The sequence below is a fragment of the Tamandua tetradactyla genome, chromosome 4 (assembly GCF_023851605.1).
Source record: "Tamandua tetradactyla isolate mTamTet1 chromosome 4, mTamTet1.pri, whole genome shotgun sequence".
Lineage (NCBI taxonomy): Eukaryota > Metazoa > Chordata > Mammalia > Pilosa > Myrmecophagidae > Tamandua > Tamandua tetradactyla.
The window spans coordinates 20,854,303-20,867,780 of NC_135330.1; the positions used below are offsets into that span (position 1 = coordinate 20,854,303).

The 13,478-nt window shown below is 39.2% G+C and overlaps 1 protein-coding gene across 7 annotated transcripts in view; it reads left to right on the forward strand.

The window, feature by feature from the left end:
- POU2F1 (POU class 2 homeobox 1) overlaps positions 1-13,069 on the forward strand; it is a 256,011-nt gene extending 242,942 nt beyond the window's left edge. For all 7 annotated transcript variants that reach the window (XM_077156862.1, XM_077156863.1, XM_077156866.1 and 4 more), the window contains 2 exons: positions 188-276; positions 2,321-13,069. In XM_077156862.1, coding sequence (XP_077012977.1) covers positions 188-276; positions 2,321-2,631 — 400 coding nt within the window. In that variant the 3' untranslated portion in view covers positions 2,632-13,069. The remainder of the gene's footprint in view (positions 1-187; positions 277-2,320) is intronic.
- Positions 13,070-13,478: the final 409 nt, after the last annotated feature.

Sequence of the window (13,478 nt, forward strand, 5' to 3'; positions counted from 1 at the left end):
ACAAACAAATATCAAGAATAGCAGTAATTCAGAAGCACTAACCAAGCCATCTAAGAGTATAAAGGAACTAAGAAGTATCTCCATATACTTCCCCAGCTGGATTTTCCTTTTTGCTTAACCCTTTGGGTGTGTTGTCAACTAACAGATATGTTTGTGTGGTAATAAATGACCCCTCTTGGACTTGCAGAGGTGCCTTACTCAGTCTCAATCCAGGGACCCTGGGTGGTGCTCTCAGCCCAGCTCTGATGAGCAACAGTACACTGGCAACTATTCAAGGTCAGTAGAATCTTTTTCCTTGTTTAGGACCTGCCTCGCTATGAGAAAAGAGAGTTGAATTGACAACATGTTCTTGAGGACCAAGAAAATGTCCTTGTGAAAATGCCTTGTAAGAAACATATAGATGTTAGTTTGTAATTAAGAGCAGGAAATACACTTACTTCGCTATATTGTAAGAAACTAGGACTTTTTTTACTCATTTTTAATACTCATTTTCTTATGTGAATAGACTTGGAAGTGGATTTTCCCCTGATAAGTATTTCCAAATACTCATCTAAATCCATCTATTCAAGGCAAACTTAACCAAGTAAGACTCCCTAATCCCCTCTTTTATCCCTCAAGAGAGCAGTGTATGATTTAATATGAGAGTACATCATGCAGACTTTGAGAGTACTTTTAATTCTGAGGGTTCTGTCCTTTTTATATCCCTGTCATGGCAGAGCAGATATTCTCTTGGGTTATAGTGTCTGTTCTCCGAGCCCAGTTGGGTCCCTTCTGGCCTTAGCACATTACCCAGCGCAGTGCCCATTGCCTGTAGCATAGGCTTCACCTTCGTTTAGCCTCTGAGCTTTCTGCTTGAAGATGCCTGAAATGATTGAGGGGAAAGGACTTGAGAAACATGACCATATTAATCATAACCTAAGCACAAAAATTAGAATAGTTTGTGCTTAAAATGGGAGTTCTCAGGCCCAAAAATAAGCTATTAGCTAACTTAATATTAATGTTTCATGGGTGATGTATTTATAGAATACTGTTGGTCACAGAGAAAACCAAGACATGGTCTAGATTCTAGATTAAGTTCTATTATGTTGACTTTCCGATTGACTAACTCATTCTTGAAATTGATGGTTGGATCTGTAAAACTTTTATTATACAAGAATTTTTTTTTGGAATGAGATTTGTGATGTCGTTTTTTCTCCTGCATGAGGAAGTATGTCTGGGCTGAGGGTGCTGCAGTGGCAAAGTGCCTTCTTCAGGGCTCAATTGACGAAAGAACTCTTAAGATACTCTGGGAAGGTCTAGAACTGGCCTTAGACCCTAAGCTTGGGATCTCTGAAAACTTCAAACTGCACTAAGTCTTGTCTGTTCTGTACTATTGTATAATCATGTCTAGTGGTGGCATTACCTTCAGTTCCTCTAGATTTCTTTTTTGTATGTATGTAAGAAATCAAAATTGTAATGATCATAGAAAAATCCCCCAGATCTACTTGTGGTAGTGTGGTTATTTGGGTGGACAGACTTGAAGTGTTAAATGATAGGATGAGGTATTAAATAAGAGTGCCCAATTATTTTAAATAAAATTTTAACCATACCTTCTGATCAATAGGAAGCAATAACATAGAAAAATGAGACAAGCCCTAGCCTTAGATATCACACCTAGCACCTCCTACTATCTCTGATTTCTTCCTTCATTAAACTTGTTACTCTCCTTTGCACAAGTCATAGAAATCAAATCTTTTACCTCAAGAGGTAAAAAATTAATCACACCATATATTTTATTTAGTAATATATAATTTATTTTAGAACTAGACCCTTTTTGAAAGATGGTTTTCATCTTGTATGTTATACTGTAAAGTGTTTGCTCAACTTTATTCATAATTCCATTGGCTTGATAAAAACTAAACATTTTAATGACTTAATCATTGTAACTGTGTGTCTTTTGAATGGAGATAGTTTAAAATCAACAAACTTCATTGAAAACAAAATTATTGGATTTGTAGATACTCCCAGGTAAATGCAGTGAAGTTCAGATTTCAAGATAGACACTTGACTGTTTAATTCATGACACAGTTCTTATTCTCATCCTCTTACCCACCCTGTTCATGCTCACAGAATTAGATATTTTCAGTCTTTCAGAACCTTTCAAAATTACAAATAATTTGATGTCAGTATAGCACTGTGATAAGAAAAGAATCAATGAGGAACTGTACTTTTTCCTTCTGAATCATAGGACAAGTCAATAGACCTTAGATGTGATATTCGGTTTCTCCACAATGATGTTAATTTCTCCTTCCTTCGTGTTCTTGGGCTTTTTTTTCTGTAGCTCTTGCTTCTAGTGGCTCTCTTCCAATAACGTCATTGGATGCAACTGGGAACCTGGTATTTGCCAATGCTGGAGGAGCCCCCAACATCGTCACTGCCCCTCTGTTCCTGAACCCTCAGAACCTCTCTCTCCTCACCAGCAACCCAGTTAGCTTGGTCTCTGCCGCTGCAGCCTCCGCAGGGAACTCTGGACCTGTTGCCAGCCTTCATGCCACCTCCACCTCAGCTGAGTCCATCCAGAACTCTCTCTTCACAGTGGCCTCTGCCAGTGGGGCTGCTTCCACCACCACTACCGCCTCCAAGGCGCAGTGAGCTGGGCTGCGCTGGGCTGCTGCCAGCCTTTTGCACTGTGCAGTGTGATTGGGCTGCCAGCCAGATTAATAAACTGAAAATGTGATTGGCTTCCTCTCACCATGTCTCTGAGGGCAATGGAGAGAAGGAAAAAAAAAACAACAACACATACAGAAAAAAAAAAGGATGGAGATGGGACAACATTTGCCTAATTTTGTAATAAAACACTGTCTTTTCAGGATTGCTTCATGGATTGGAGAACTTTCTAACCAAAAATGTAAAAAAAAAAAAAAAAAAAAAGCAGACACAAAATCAAAAATATAAGTGTGAAAGGACTACTTATCATTTCCAGCAGTCATGATGACAAGTTAAGGTGGGTTATCAATTCCAATATAGGAAAGGGGTTTCTTGTTTGTCTAAATTTCTTTTTTCTTAAAAAAAAAATCATTTTTATGGGTCTGTTGTACAGGCCATTAAGTCATAACAAGGTGTTTATAATCATATCAATTGTGTTGGGGGTTCCTTTTCTTAACTGGTACAATTTAGGCAGGCCTGTATTACTGTATCTCTATTATTATTATTGTTGTTGTTGTTGTTGTTGTTGTTTTTATATATATATAGTTTGGACATGTTTATCTCTTGCTCCTGGATCCTATTTCAGTGAGCTCCCACACTGTGGGGAGGGAGGGTTTGGGGTAAAGGGAGACCTACATTCTTAACTGCAGTTCTTGCTAGTTTCCTTATCCTTGATGACTCTTACAGAGGTGCTAGAAAATTGTTTTTCTTTTGCCACTTATGCAAGAGGCTTGGTGCAGAAGCTGAAGGCAGTGTGCAAACACTCCCATTCCACACTTGCCCCTTCCTCCCCATCAGGTGGTGCCTTTGGAGCACTTTTGTGTAGGAAGGAATTCCTGCTGAACTGTAGCTCTCATTCACCCCCAAATCATTGAATGACCCTGAGGCCCAGATCCTGTGATGCAACAGTGCTGCTTTCTGCTACTTTCAATGGGAACAGCTGTACTTGTTGCAGGGTAGGATTTGGTTCCAAAGAGCAAAGACTACTGCGGACACCTGTCCTGGCGATTCTCCTGATTTCTTATCTCCTGAAAAAAATGCTCCTACTGTTGGTTGGTTGGTTTGTTTGTTTTTTCCCATTTTTTGGAAGCTTTTCATCCATACTTCCTTTAACTTACTTGGCAAAGAACAAATTGACTTATGAAGTTGGGAAGCATTTCCCTCTTTTATTTTTTAAAGGAACTCTACTAGACTTTTTCATCAGTTTGCATCCAGAAGAGGAAAAATCTCCGAGGTTACCACTTTTTTCCTCTAGCCACTGACTTCCTTTTCACTAGATGGCTTTTATACATTTCTCTAGCCCTGAGACTTTCCTTGGTACTCTGACTAAAGGAGGCACTTACTCACCAAGTGTGGCATCTGCAAGACTTTGAGCACACACCTCAGGAGTCTCCTTGGTTTTTAGTGATGCTTCTGCAGATAGGTCTAAACGGCAGTACACATCTCTTTTGTTCAATGCAGGAAGTGTTTAGCTCCTGAAATTGTTTTCAGGGTGTTTGTAGACTATGTAAATCAGCCCAATGAAAAGGAAGAATTTTTGAAAGTGGATGAACAGGAACGAGGGTAACTTCGAGATTAGATCCCCCTTATTGTTGGTGTACTATTATTATAGTATCTGTACTCAAAAAACTTCCCAAAGACTGGATCACAGCAATGCAGTTCATCTAAGTTCCCCTTCTTATTGGAGTTAAAAGTTCCCATTTGATGTCTGTGGGTGCTCGTTTGCATTTCCGGTGATCCCAAGACTGCACTTTCGTCGCCCCCCATTTGAGCTGGGAATTCAGAGAGCTTAAAAGTAATTTTGTTCTAATCGATTTGCTTGTGTCCACAAGGGAGCTGGGATTCTGTGTATTCGTCTCTCTTCACCAGTATTCAGAAAGTTAGTGACACAGACACAGCTTGTTATGTGCTTTTCTGATTCAGTGGGAGTCACATTAATATTGAAAGGCCAGAAACATTTTTGTTCCCTTTTTATTTTTCTGTAGTTCCTTCTGTCTTCTCATCTCATTTCACAGAGTATTTAATTACCATCCCTAAATTTCCTTTTCTTACCTTCACCTTCCCTAAAACCCCTCCAAAATTAGTGAACTGTAAGCAGGGAAACTAACAAATGTCCATCCACCTTTTTTATGTGTGGTGTTTTGTTTTGTTTTGTTTTTATGTTTTTTATTTTGTAACTAAGCTTGAACCAAAGTCAATTTTTAGGAAGCTGCTGTACTAATGGACTAGTTTATAAAGTGCAGTTCAAACACATTGAGGAGATAGATGCTACTGACAATTTCTTTTTCATTTGTCTTTATTAATTTTATATAAAAGTTGCTGCTTGTTTTTAATCTTTTATGTTGGTGAATTTTAATATCTTCTGGGCAGACATTAACTTGATTTTTAACTAATTTTTTTTATTGTTGTTTGGTGTGTAAATAGAATGGCAGTGTCAGTTATTAATTTCTCTCCTCTCCTCCCACTCTTTCTTTGATCTAGTTAAATTTAATATTCTGTCCTGACTTAACATCTTTAACTTCAGTCTGTGCAAATTTATTTTAAGGCTATCAGTAATGCTGTAGTAATACTGCAGTTACCTGTAATGAGTCCCTCTTGAGAGTGATGAAAGTAGGAGGAAGGATTCAGGGAAGGAAATGCTGATGATACCTCCCATACGGGATGAGAGGTTATATAGCATTTATTTCCCAAAACTGCTACCAAAGGAAGTATTGAGTTCCAAGGGATTCAAGCCCAGTGGATTAAGAGGAAGGGCAAGGAAAGATTCTCCCCAACCCCCCATATGCTTCAAAAAAATGTTCGTTCTCCCAGAAAAGACTTATCAACAGACTTTAATATTAAAGAAGATAGATAGTAAGCTTTAAATGTCAATATGATAGTTTTTTATTCCCTGCCTTGACCATATTCTCTAGTCAATTTGGAATAAGGAGCTTATGCCTGGTGCGTGTGTGTGTACATGTACGCATGCACGCGCGCATTTCAGTTTATATGGGTAGACCTTAAACCAGCATAAAAATCTGTGTTGAAAAGAAGGAAATAAGTTCTTAGACAAAAGAATAACTTTTAAAAAGTTATTCTTTTGTCTAAAAATAAGTTGTGAAATGGAAGGTACATTTACATATGTACACACAAAACACTAATATGGCTCATTGATGGGTGTTAGCTTAAAATCGACTCCATCACTATACCGACATATTCTGCTGATTATATTGCTTCATTTAAAATGCCTTAGTCCTTTTTTACTTTATATTTTTTATCATCTCAAGAAATGCTTTTTGAAATGAATGGACTATCTCCTAACCTAAGGTACTCAGATTTAAGTTTTAGCCACCTTATTTCAGAGGGTCTGGAAAATTACAAGAGGCCCTTTGACCAAAATGAAGTATTTGGTATAGTTGGTGCATTTTGAAGACGGGCCATCATAAGTCATCCCAGTTCCTTTTATGATTCTCCTTTTTTTTCCTCCTTAATATTTTTGCAAGTTTTATTTCATCCCTGAATTTGGTTAACATATGCTAAGCCAAAGACTAATCCTAAATGCATATATTAGCAGTGCATTATAGTGATGTTGTATTTTGGGCCCTCCCTGGGGAGTGGTGAATGTAATTGTTTGAATCCTGCTTATCACGAGCAGTGCAGTTTGGTCATGAACTTTATTTATACCCTGTATCAGTCTGAAGGACAGGATAGAAAAACCTAGAAAAGGGCTTCTCAGAGGAACGATATTACTGTTTCTGATTTAAGAAATTAGATTATTGCTATATTAGTTTAAATGTTTCTGAAGTTATATAGGCAGCTTATTAGAATTAAAAATTTGTTTATTATCAGTAAACTGATATGATACATACTTCCTTTTATTTATTTGATAAGAAAGATCAATACCATCCTGGTTTATTCAATTTATTACTCAATAAATGGAACCAAAGGAATCCACAACGGAATTTTGTGTAGGACCATACCTGTTTATACTTCATATTAGTATTATTAGAAATTAACAATCTTCTTTTTTTTCAAAAAAAATAAGATTATATGATTTTCAGTGAGATCATTTTGCCAGTTCTACATAATTCATTTATTGTTGGAAAAAAGCACAATTATAACTCTTTTGTTATTTGTCCCCTTATCCCTTTTATTTGGGAAGATGGGGGAGGACTTTGTCTGTATTATCCAGAAGTACAGATATTTGCTTGGCACATTTATTGATTCAGCCTAATCTGTACAGTGAAAATTTCTATTTAAATTACTAGAAACGCTGGATACTTTCACAAATATAGAAAATTCGTTTGGTTTCTTAAAGTTAAAAATCATTGCAATTAGTGAATAATAAATACTTGGCTGACAGAAGAGTTCATTGTCTAGATTTGTTTCCAAACCATGTCATCCTCAGAAAACATTTTCTGCCAAGGAAAAAGTAAAATCTTAGCTGTAGGAAGGAAAAGGAGAAGCATCTTTCTTTTGTTTCTCTCCAAGAAAGGAGAGCTGCCGACAGGGAGAAGTTAGCAGGCACTGCTGGCGACGGGACTCCCGCAGGCAGCCTGCTTTGGCCTCGGGCCCCTTAGGCGACTCTCAAAGACCAGTCTGCAATTTGAGAACTCAGTTACAGGGCCTCAACATTTCATTAAGAAAATTCCGTCAGATATTTTCTTGTTAAATCATAGCATCTGAAATTGATTGATTTAAAGTTTGTTTATTCCAGCACTGTTTATTAGAGGTAAAAATGTAAAAAGGCCACTGATATTAATGGGAGAAAAAAACTAAGAGGTTGAAATTTAAAGTTGTTCAAATGGGCAAGAATTGATGAGTCTCTGCTCATTACAATTGTAAATCATTTTTGTATCTGCGTGTGAAAAGCATTTTGAGTGTGACGTTTTTCATGCAGTCATAGCCCCGGCTGTTTCGAAGTTGTCTTTAGTCTTCTGTTAGTTTGAGGATGACTGAAGGTGATAAATTTCGCTTAGCATCTTTCTTCTCTTGAGAAGAGAAAAAAATCCTTCTTTTGCCATTCCTCCAAGAAGAATAAGATAAACCATTATGTAGGTTTGCTTAGATGGTGCATGTGATACAAAAGTAAACTTGTATAGGAATAGGGTAAATAAACTGCTTTCATAAAGGTTGATACTTATACTATTCTGCTTCAGCCTATTTTAATCCAAAGATATTAAATGGGGCACCCCTCAGATTTCCAGTAAGATATTTGAAAAGATTCCACCAAGAGGGCAGGGAATATGGCTTTTCCCAAATTGACCAATTTACCCAGTGGGTGAACTGTTGCTTTCTTCTAACCATCCTCATTCATGAAGCAGTTCCTTGTTTAGGCTTTTACCCTCTTGGCCTTTGCTAAAAGCGGTGAATTTGAGTGGATTTTGTATTGATTCTGTAATCTGGATCTCCTTTCCTTTTCCCCTCCTCTTCTTTTTCTGTATGAATGGTGGTACCTTAATCTGTGAGGATAATGCTTATGGGTAACAGCTAGCTTCTGGCACCTTCATGAAATACCTCAGCATAGCTTAGCATTGTTGCAAAACTGGTTTTAAAATAAAAACCAAATAAAAAAGGAAAAAAACTTTATAAATAGTGGAAATAATTCTAGCATTAGCATTTAGTTGAACTGATGTTTATTATGACTGATAAACATGATTGATGCTGTATGTATTCGGGATCCTGTTGATAGGTTACAATTTATAGGGTTAGGGAAGGGTGGGGCAGGGGAAGAGAAGAAGTTGATTACGTTAAAAGGAAAACATTGCTTGTATGTGTGCGTTTGTTTTTCCTTATATTTGTCTTGCCAAAGGAAACTTGATTATCCCTGTGATTGGGTATAGGGTCTGTTGGCCTCTCTGTGGGCTGAGCTGCACATGGTGCGTGGTGCAGGCGGGTGGCTTTCCATTGGTTGGGGATCCACTGGGGTGCACTTGCATCCTTTCCTGTAGTTGCCCATGCTCCCAGACCCTGACAGCCTCTCCTAATGATTCATTACCTCTGTACGTAGCAAAAGCTTAGGTGAAGGATGAATGTGTGACTATCTGGGTGTGTGGTTGAGCAGTAGAGGCAGAACTAGGCATGTACCGTTTAATTTGGAGAGGAAAGGTGAGGCGAATGGTTGATGCATCTTATTCTAGGAAAATTAAAGTAAAACAGGTTCTTTTCATCACCCTCTGTCTTGTTATTCAGTGTTACGGTAGTAACACATTTTAAAACCTCACTTTCTTTTTTTATACCAAGGTTAATTCTCTCTAAACCAAAAATGCAAACCAAACCAAGAAGTGAAAGCCAATCTGCTCGCCTCCCACCTGTGAGAAGGTGTGACCTTAGGGATTGATTAGTTGGTAGGGTGGAGGAGGGATTTGTTCTTGGTGGAAATGTGAGTGAGAAGTGATGCTAATTCAGGAATAATTAACAGCCTTTTCTGCCCTTACTCTGGGACATCCTTTCTTGGCTCCCTGAGTCCAGATATAGATTGTATCTCCAGAAAGGCTATATATTTTTTAAATAAACGATCCGTCTCACAGAACTTAAGTGGGATTTGGTTTGGATACCAAAGACACTGCTATGTCATTAGTTGTCCTTGTTTTCAAGTGGGCAGAGAGAAAAGGAGCAAAAAGCTACCATTTGGAAAAACTTCTTTTGTCTCTTTCCTTTCCCTCTCTTCTCTGTTCCACCCCACCTTCCCCACTTTTTGAAGGAAGTCTTGTTAGTTATCCTGGCCTTGGAAAAGAGATTTCTTTTGTTTCACTCTGCCAGGGCTATAAAGAAAGATAGAGTTGCTACTGTAACAGTGATGTTCTTGGAATTGCTAGGACATTTTGGTAAAGCCCCCCCCCCCCCGCCTTTTTAAATTCCCCTTTAATTAACACTTATATATAGAACCAGTACAGTTTGAGTTCAGGCAACATTCAAATGTGCTATCTCTATTCTTTCTCTTGTAAAGGGTAAGCATTTTCAAGAGCAGGATTACATGGGAAACCAATAGACCTTCCATGGAGCTGCATAGTTTCAAATTGTTTTTATATATGGGGTCTGGGGAGTTGAGTAGTTAATTGCTTGGTGTACTATTGCTGGGATACAGAAAGAGGAAAAAGAAATTTATTGCTCTCTTAATATTCCACCAAAAAAATGATCAGGTTGCAGAACTTCATGAAAGCTTTACTAATAATCTAATGTTCTGGCATTGTATAAAAGTGATATTAATATTGTGTGACTTTTCAAAGTGCTAGATAAGTTTATAAGTAGGTAACAGGGATATGTAAGATAAAAGCACTTGAAACAAAGGCTATAGGAAGACAAGGTGCGCGTAGCGGAACACCACTCTGCAGATGGAAACTTAGCTCTCTGGGACCGGGGAGGCAAAGTGTGCTTTATGATTCTCTCTGTGTCCCAGGATCTACGCATCCTGCACAGAGCTCCACCCAGTGCCACTTTCTAGTTCAAACCCAGGACACTGTCAGAAAGTTCAGATCCTAAAACTAATTTACTGTAAAAGGATATTGAGATCTGCTGCAGTTTCCCATGTTTTCATGTACATCATTGCTTAAGTCTGCCACAACCTCACAAAAGCTGCTCGAAGCTTCTTTAGTAACCTGGCAGTGGCATTTGACTCCTCCAACATTATATCCCAAAGTCTGCAGGCAGACAACTGGATACAGTGCTGTTTCAAAAATGAGACATCCAAACAGTTTAGTTCCTGAAAATTGGGATTTCTTTCTAATGAAAAAGGAAAGAGCCAACTAGAGAAAAGGCTTGTACTCCCACCCATCCCTAACAGTCTCTCAAACTCTGAAAAATGTAGGAGGAAATTTTAGAAGCTAAAATGACAGTGTCTGTTAGAAACAGCTCTAGTTGTTTGCAGGGTGAGGTGCCATGTCTTTGGTTCCAGTCCTGCCTGAGTCCCCAGAAGGAACATACTTTCTAGGAGTGAAGTGGACCAGAACTACAAACAGCTGGAAGAAATTTTTTTAAAAAATCAGAAAGGGAGAATAAGACTTTGCAATCATATTAAAACATTGGTTTCTTACACGGAAATGGTGTCTCCCCTGAGATTGGATAAATCAGACCTCTCCCAGCTTCTTACCTCTGCCAGAGTGGGCGTGCGTGTGTTACTCCGTCCACAGGAGGGCTCAGTCTCTGAGGATAGTCCTTCCTCCTGCATTAGTCGTAGTTCCGTTCTCTGCATCTGTGGTAGTAGCAAAGGCTAGGTGAGTGAGCGTGGGGTTTCTTACCCACCGCAAGTCCAGGAGCTGTTGTATACCTCATTTCTAACTCATGACTGAGTGACTTGCTTTAACTTTCTCTAAACCCTACAGAGTTGCCAAGTCTGCCCTCCCTCATCTAAGTAATGTCAAACTCTGGCCTATAGCATCATGGGACCTGTATGTAGCCTAGGGTGGGCCCCCATTGCCTCTGAATGTCGCTGCTTAAAAGCTACTGCAAACTGAGGGCAAATTGCAATCTTCTATTTCTTTTTGTTGCAAGGGTCTTCACAGGTCTCTTAACATCTGCTTTTCCTGCCACTCTGCCTTTCAGGGGCTGGTCAGCTCTCCGTGCTCCCACTCCACCCCACCCCACCCCACATTCCTGACTGCTGGCCACATATCTAGTTCTATACTTACTTGCCTTTTCCCTGGTGGGGTAGAGGCCGTCCCCTTCCCCTCTGAAGCCTCAGGGTTCTGCCTGTTTTCAGGACTTTGGGTGGAAGGGAAAACACCAAAGGCTCCTTTAAGCTGACTGCTGCAAACACACTTCACTTTTTTTCCTTTGACATAACCAAAAAAAAAAAAAATCCAAATATTTAAGTTTTTTATTATTATTATTAATATTATTATTATTTGACAATCTTATATCCAATGGGCTCTCTAGAAGCTGCATCCCCAGCCCTTTCACCTTTTCTTTGAATGTAGTTCCTAACCTTCAATTCCCACCCCCAGTGATGAGAGAAAAAAAAAAGCTTTGCCAGGTCATAATACTGCTGCTATAAGCCAGGGAGGGTGGTTTCTTTGTTTTGTTTTGTTTCATTTGTAAAATTTCCAGCCAAAACCAAAGATTTCTTAATGATTGTATAAACTCAAAACAAACAAAAAAACCAAAGAAAAGGGAAGTCTTCAGCATCAATCCAATCTGTGGTGTCCTGGCATCTAGAGGAGGGAGGCCAGGTGGGGAGGTCTCTGACTGGACCAGAAGGGGCGGGAAGGCTGATTCCATGTTCCAGGGTTTGGCTGCAGCGGGGAGGGAGGCGAGTGCTCGGTAGCTTTGGCCCTTGTCAAACTTGTGAGCGTGCTATGGAACCAATTGGCATTTCAGAGTTTCCAAAACAAAAGACCAGACCCTATCCTACTGCAGTCCACCCTGCAGCAGCCAGGGTCAGCACAGGGGCCTGGACTCAGGTGGGGCGTTGGCTGCTGGCCCTGCCGCAGACTCCACAGAGTGGTGGGAAGCTGAAGACACTGGCGCACGATTGGCTGCTCTGCTGGGTGCTCTAACCTCCGGGGCTGGGTGACAGGTGATACACTGAGGTGCCCTTCTGAGCTTTGGTTCTGCTTTTCCTTTTCTGGAACTGCTTGGAAGTGGTTGTCCTATTTGTGAGAAAACCTGCAGAAAGATTATCAAGTTTTTCATTTCTCTTTATTGTAGTTTTCTTTCCTTTTTGCAGCACCACTGTGCAACTATGCATTGTAATTCACAACCTTTTGTGCTAGGTAGATGCCTGTGACTTTTTAACTTCGGGTGGGGGGTGGGGGGGATTGCAAATGAAGGAACTTTTTACATGGATCTTTTTAATCTCAGTTGATTGGGGGAGGGGGGTATTTGGTTCTAGGGTCATACAAGCTCTATCCCAAAGCAAAATCCAAATGTTAATAATATTAGCCTGATGCAGATACCAAAGATAATTTCTTTCCTGCAGAACCTTAGATTTGTGTATTAAGTACGATTACCCAGCACTTGCATTAGTCTAACCTCAGTAATTCCAAAGCTTAGATGTATATTTTGGTATATTTCTGGGATATTAAAAAAAAAATGTCGTTTAACTTCTTGTTTGTTTCAGTGTAATGCTCTTAAAGTCATAGCATGAAAATAACTGAACTGTCCTATTCTTAGTAGTTTGAAATAATAGTATTTTTGTATGTTTTGGGTGTGTCTATGTATGTAATAACATAACAGTTTTCACTGCCTAGGTGTTCATAATAAAAAAGAAAATTAAAAAGTTCTGAGTGTACATAATATTTAGTAATAAACTTCCACCAGGTGTTAATTTGGATTGTGTTTTCGCTTATTGCTGTTCCCAGCTGGGATTTTGTTTGTTTTAAAGAGACAGTGATCGTGATTTTCTAAAAATGTTTTCTTTCTGTCTTTAAATATCTTACCCCCCACTTCACCCACCTCCCCCCCCACCCCGCTCCTTTTTTTTTTTTTTTCCAAAAAAAAAATTGATTCAGGGGTGTTTTTCCACTGTTGTCAAGGGAGGGACACAAGGGGGAATTGGTCCCTTGGCCTCCCAGAACTTTTTGTTTTGTGTACTTAACTTTAAAATGTGAGTTTTAGTTCTTTTGTGGAAACTTAAGATGTGGTGTAAATGATTCTTTCCAAAATTGTCCAGCAGCTTTAATGAGGCAGTGACAATTCCTAGGTAGTTTATTGGGAGTCCTTTTACATTTCCCCTTAGATAACTCTGTGCTCTGGGTGGCTATTGTATAGCCTCACTGCCCCAGAGTGCCTGTTTAGCCATTTCCCCTCTGGTAGGAATATTTTATAAGAATGAGCTGATAACTGGGAGTTCTGGACCTTGTTATCTGTGCCCCTGG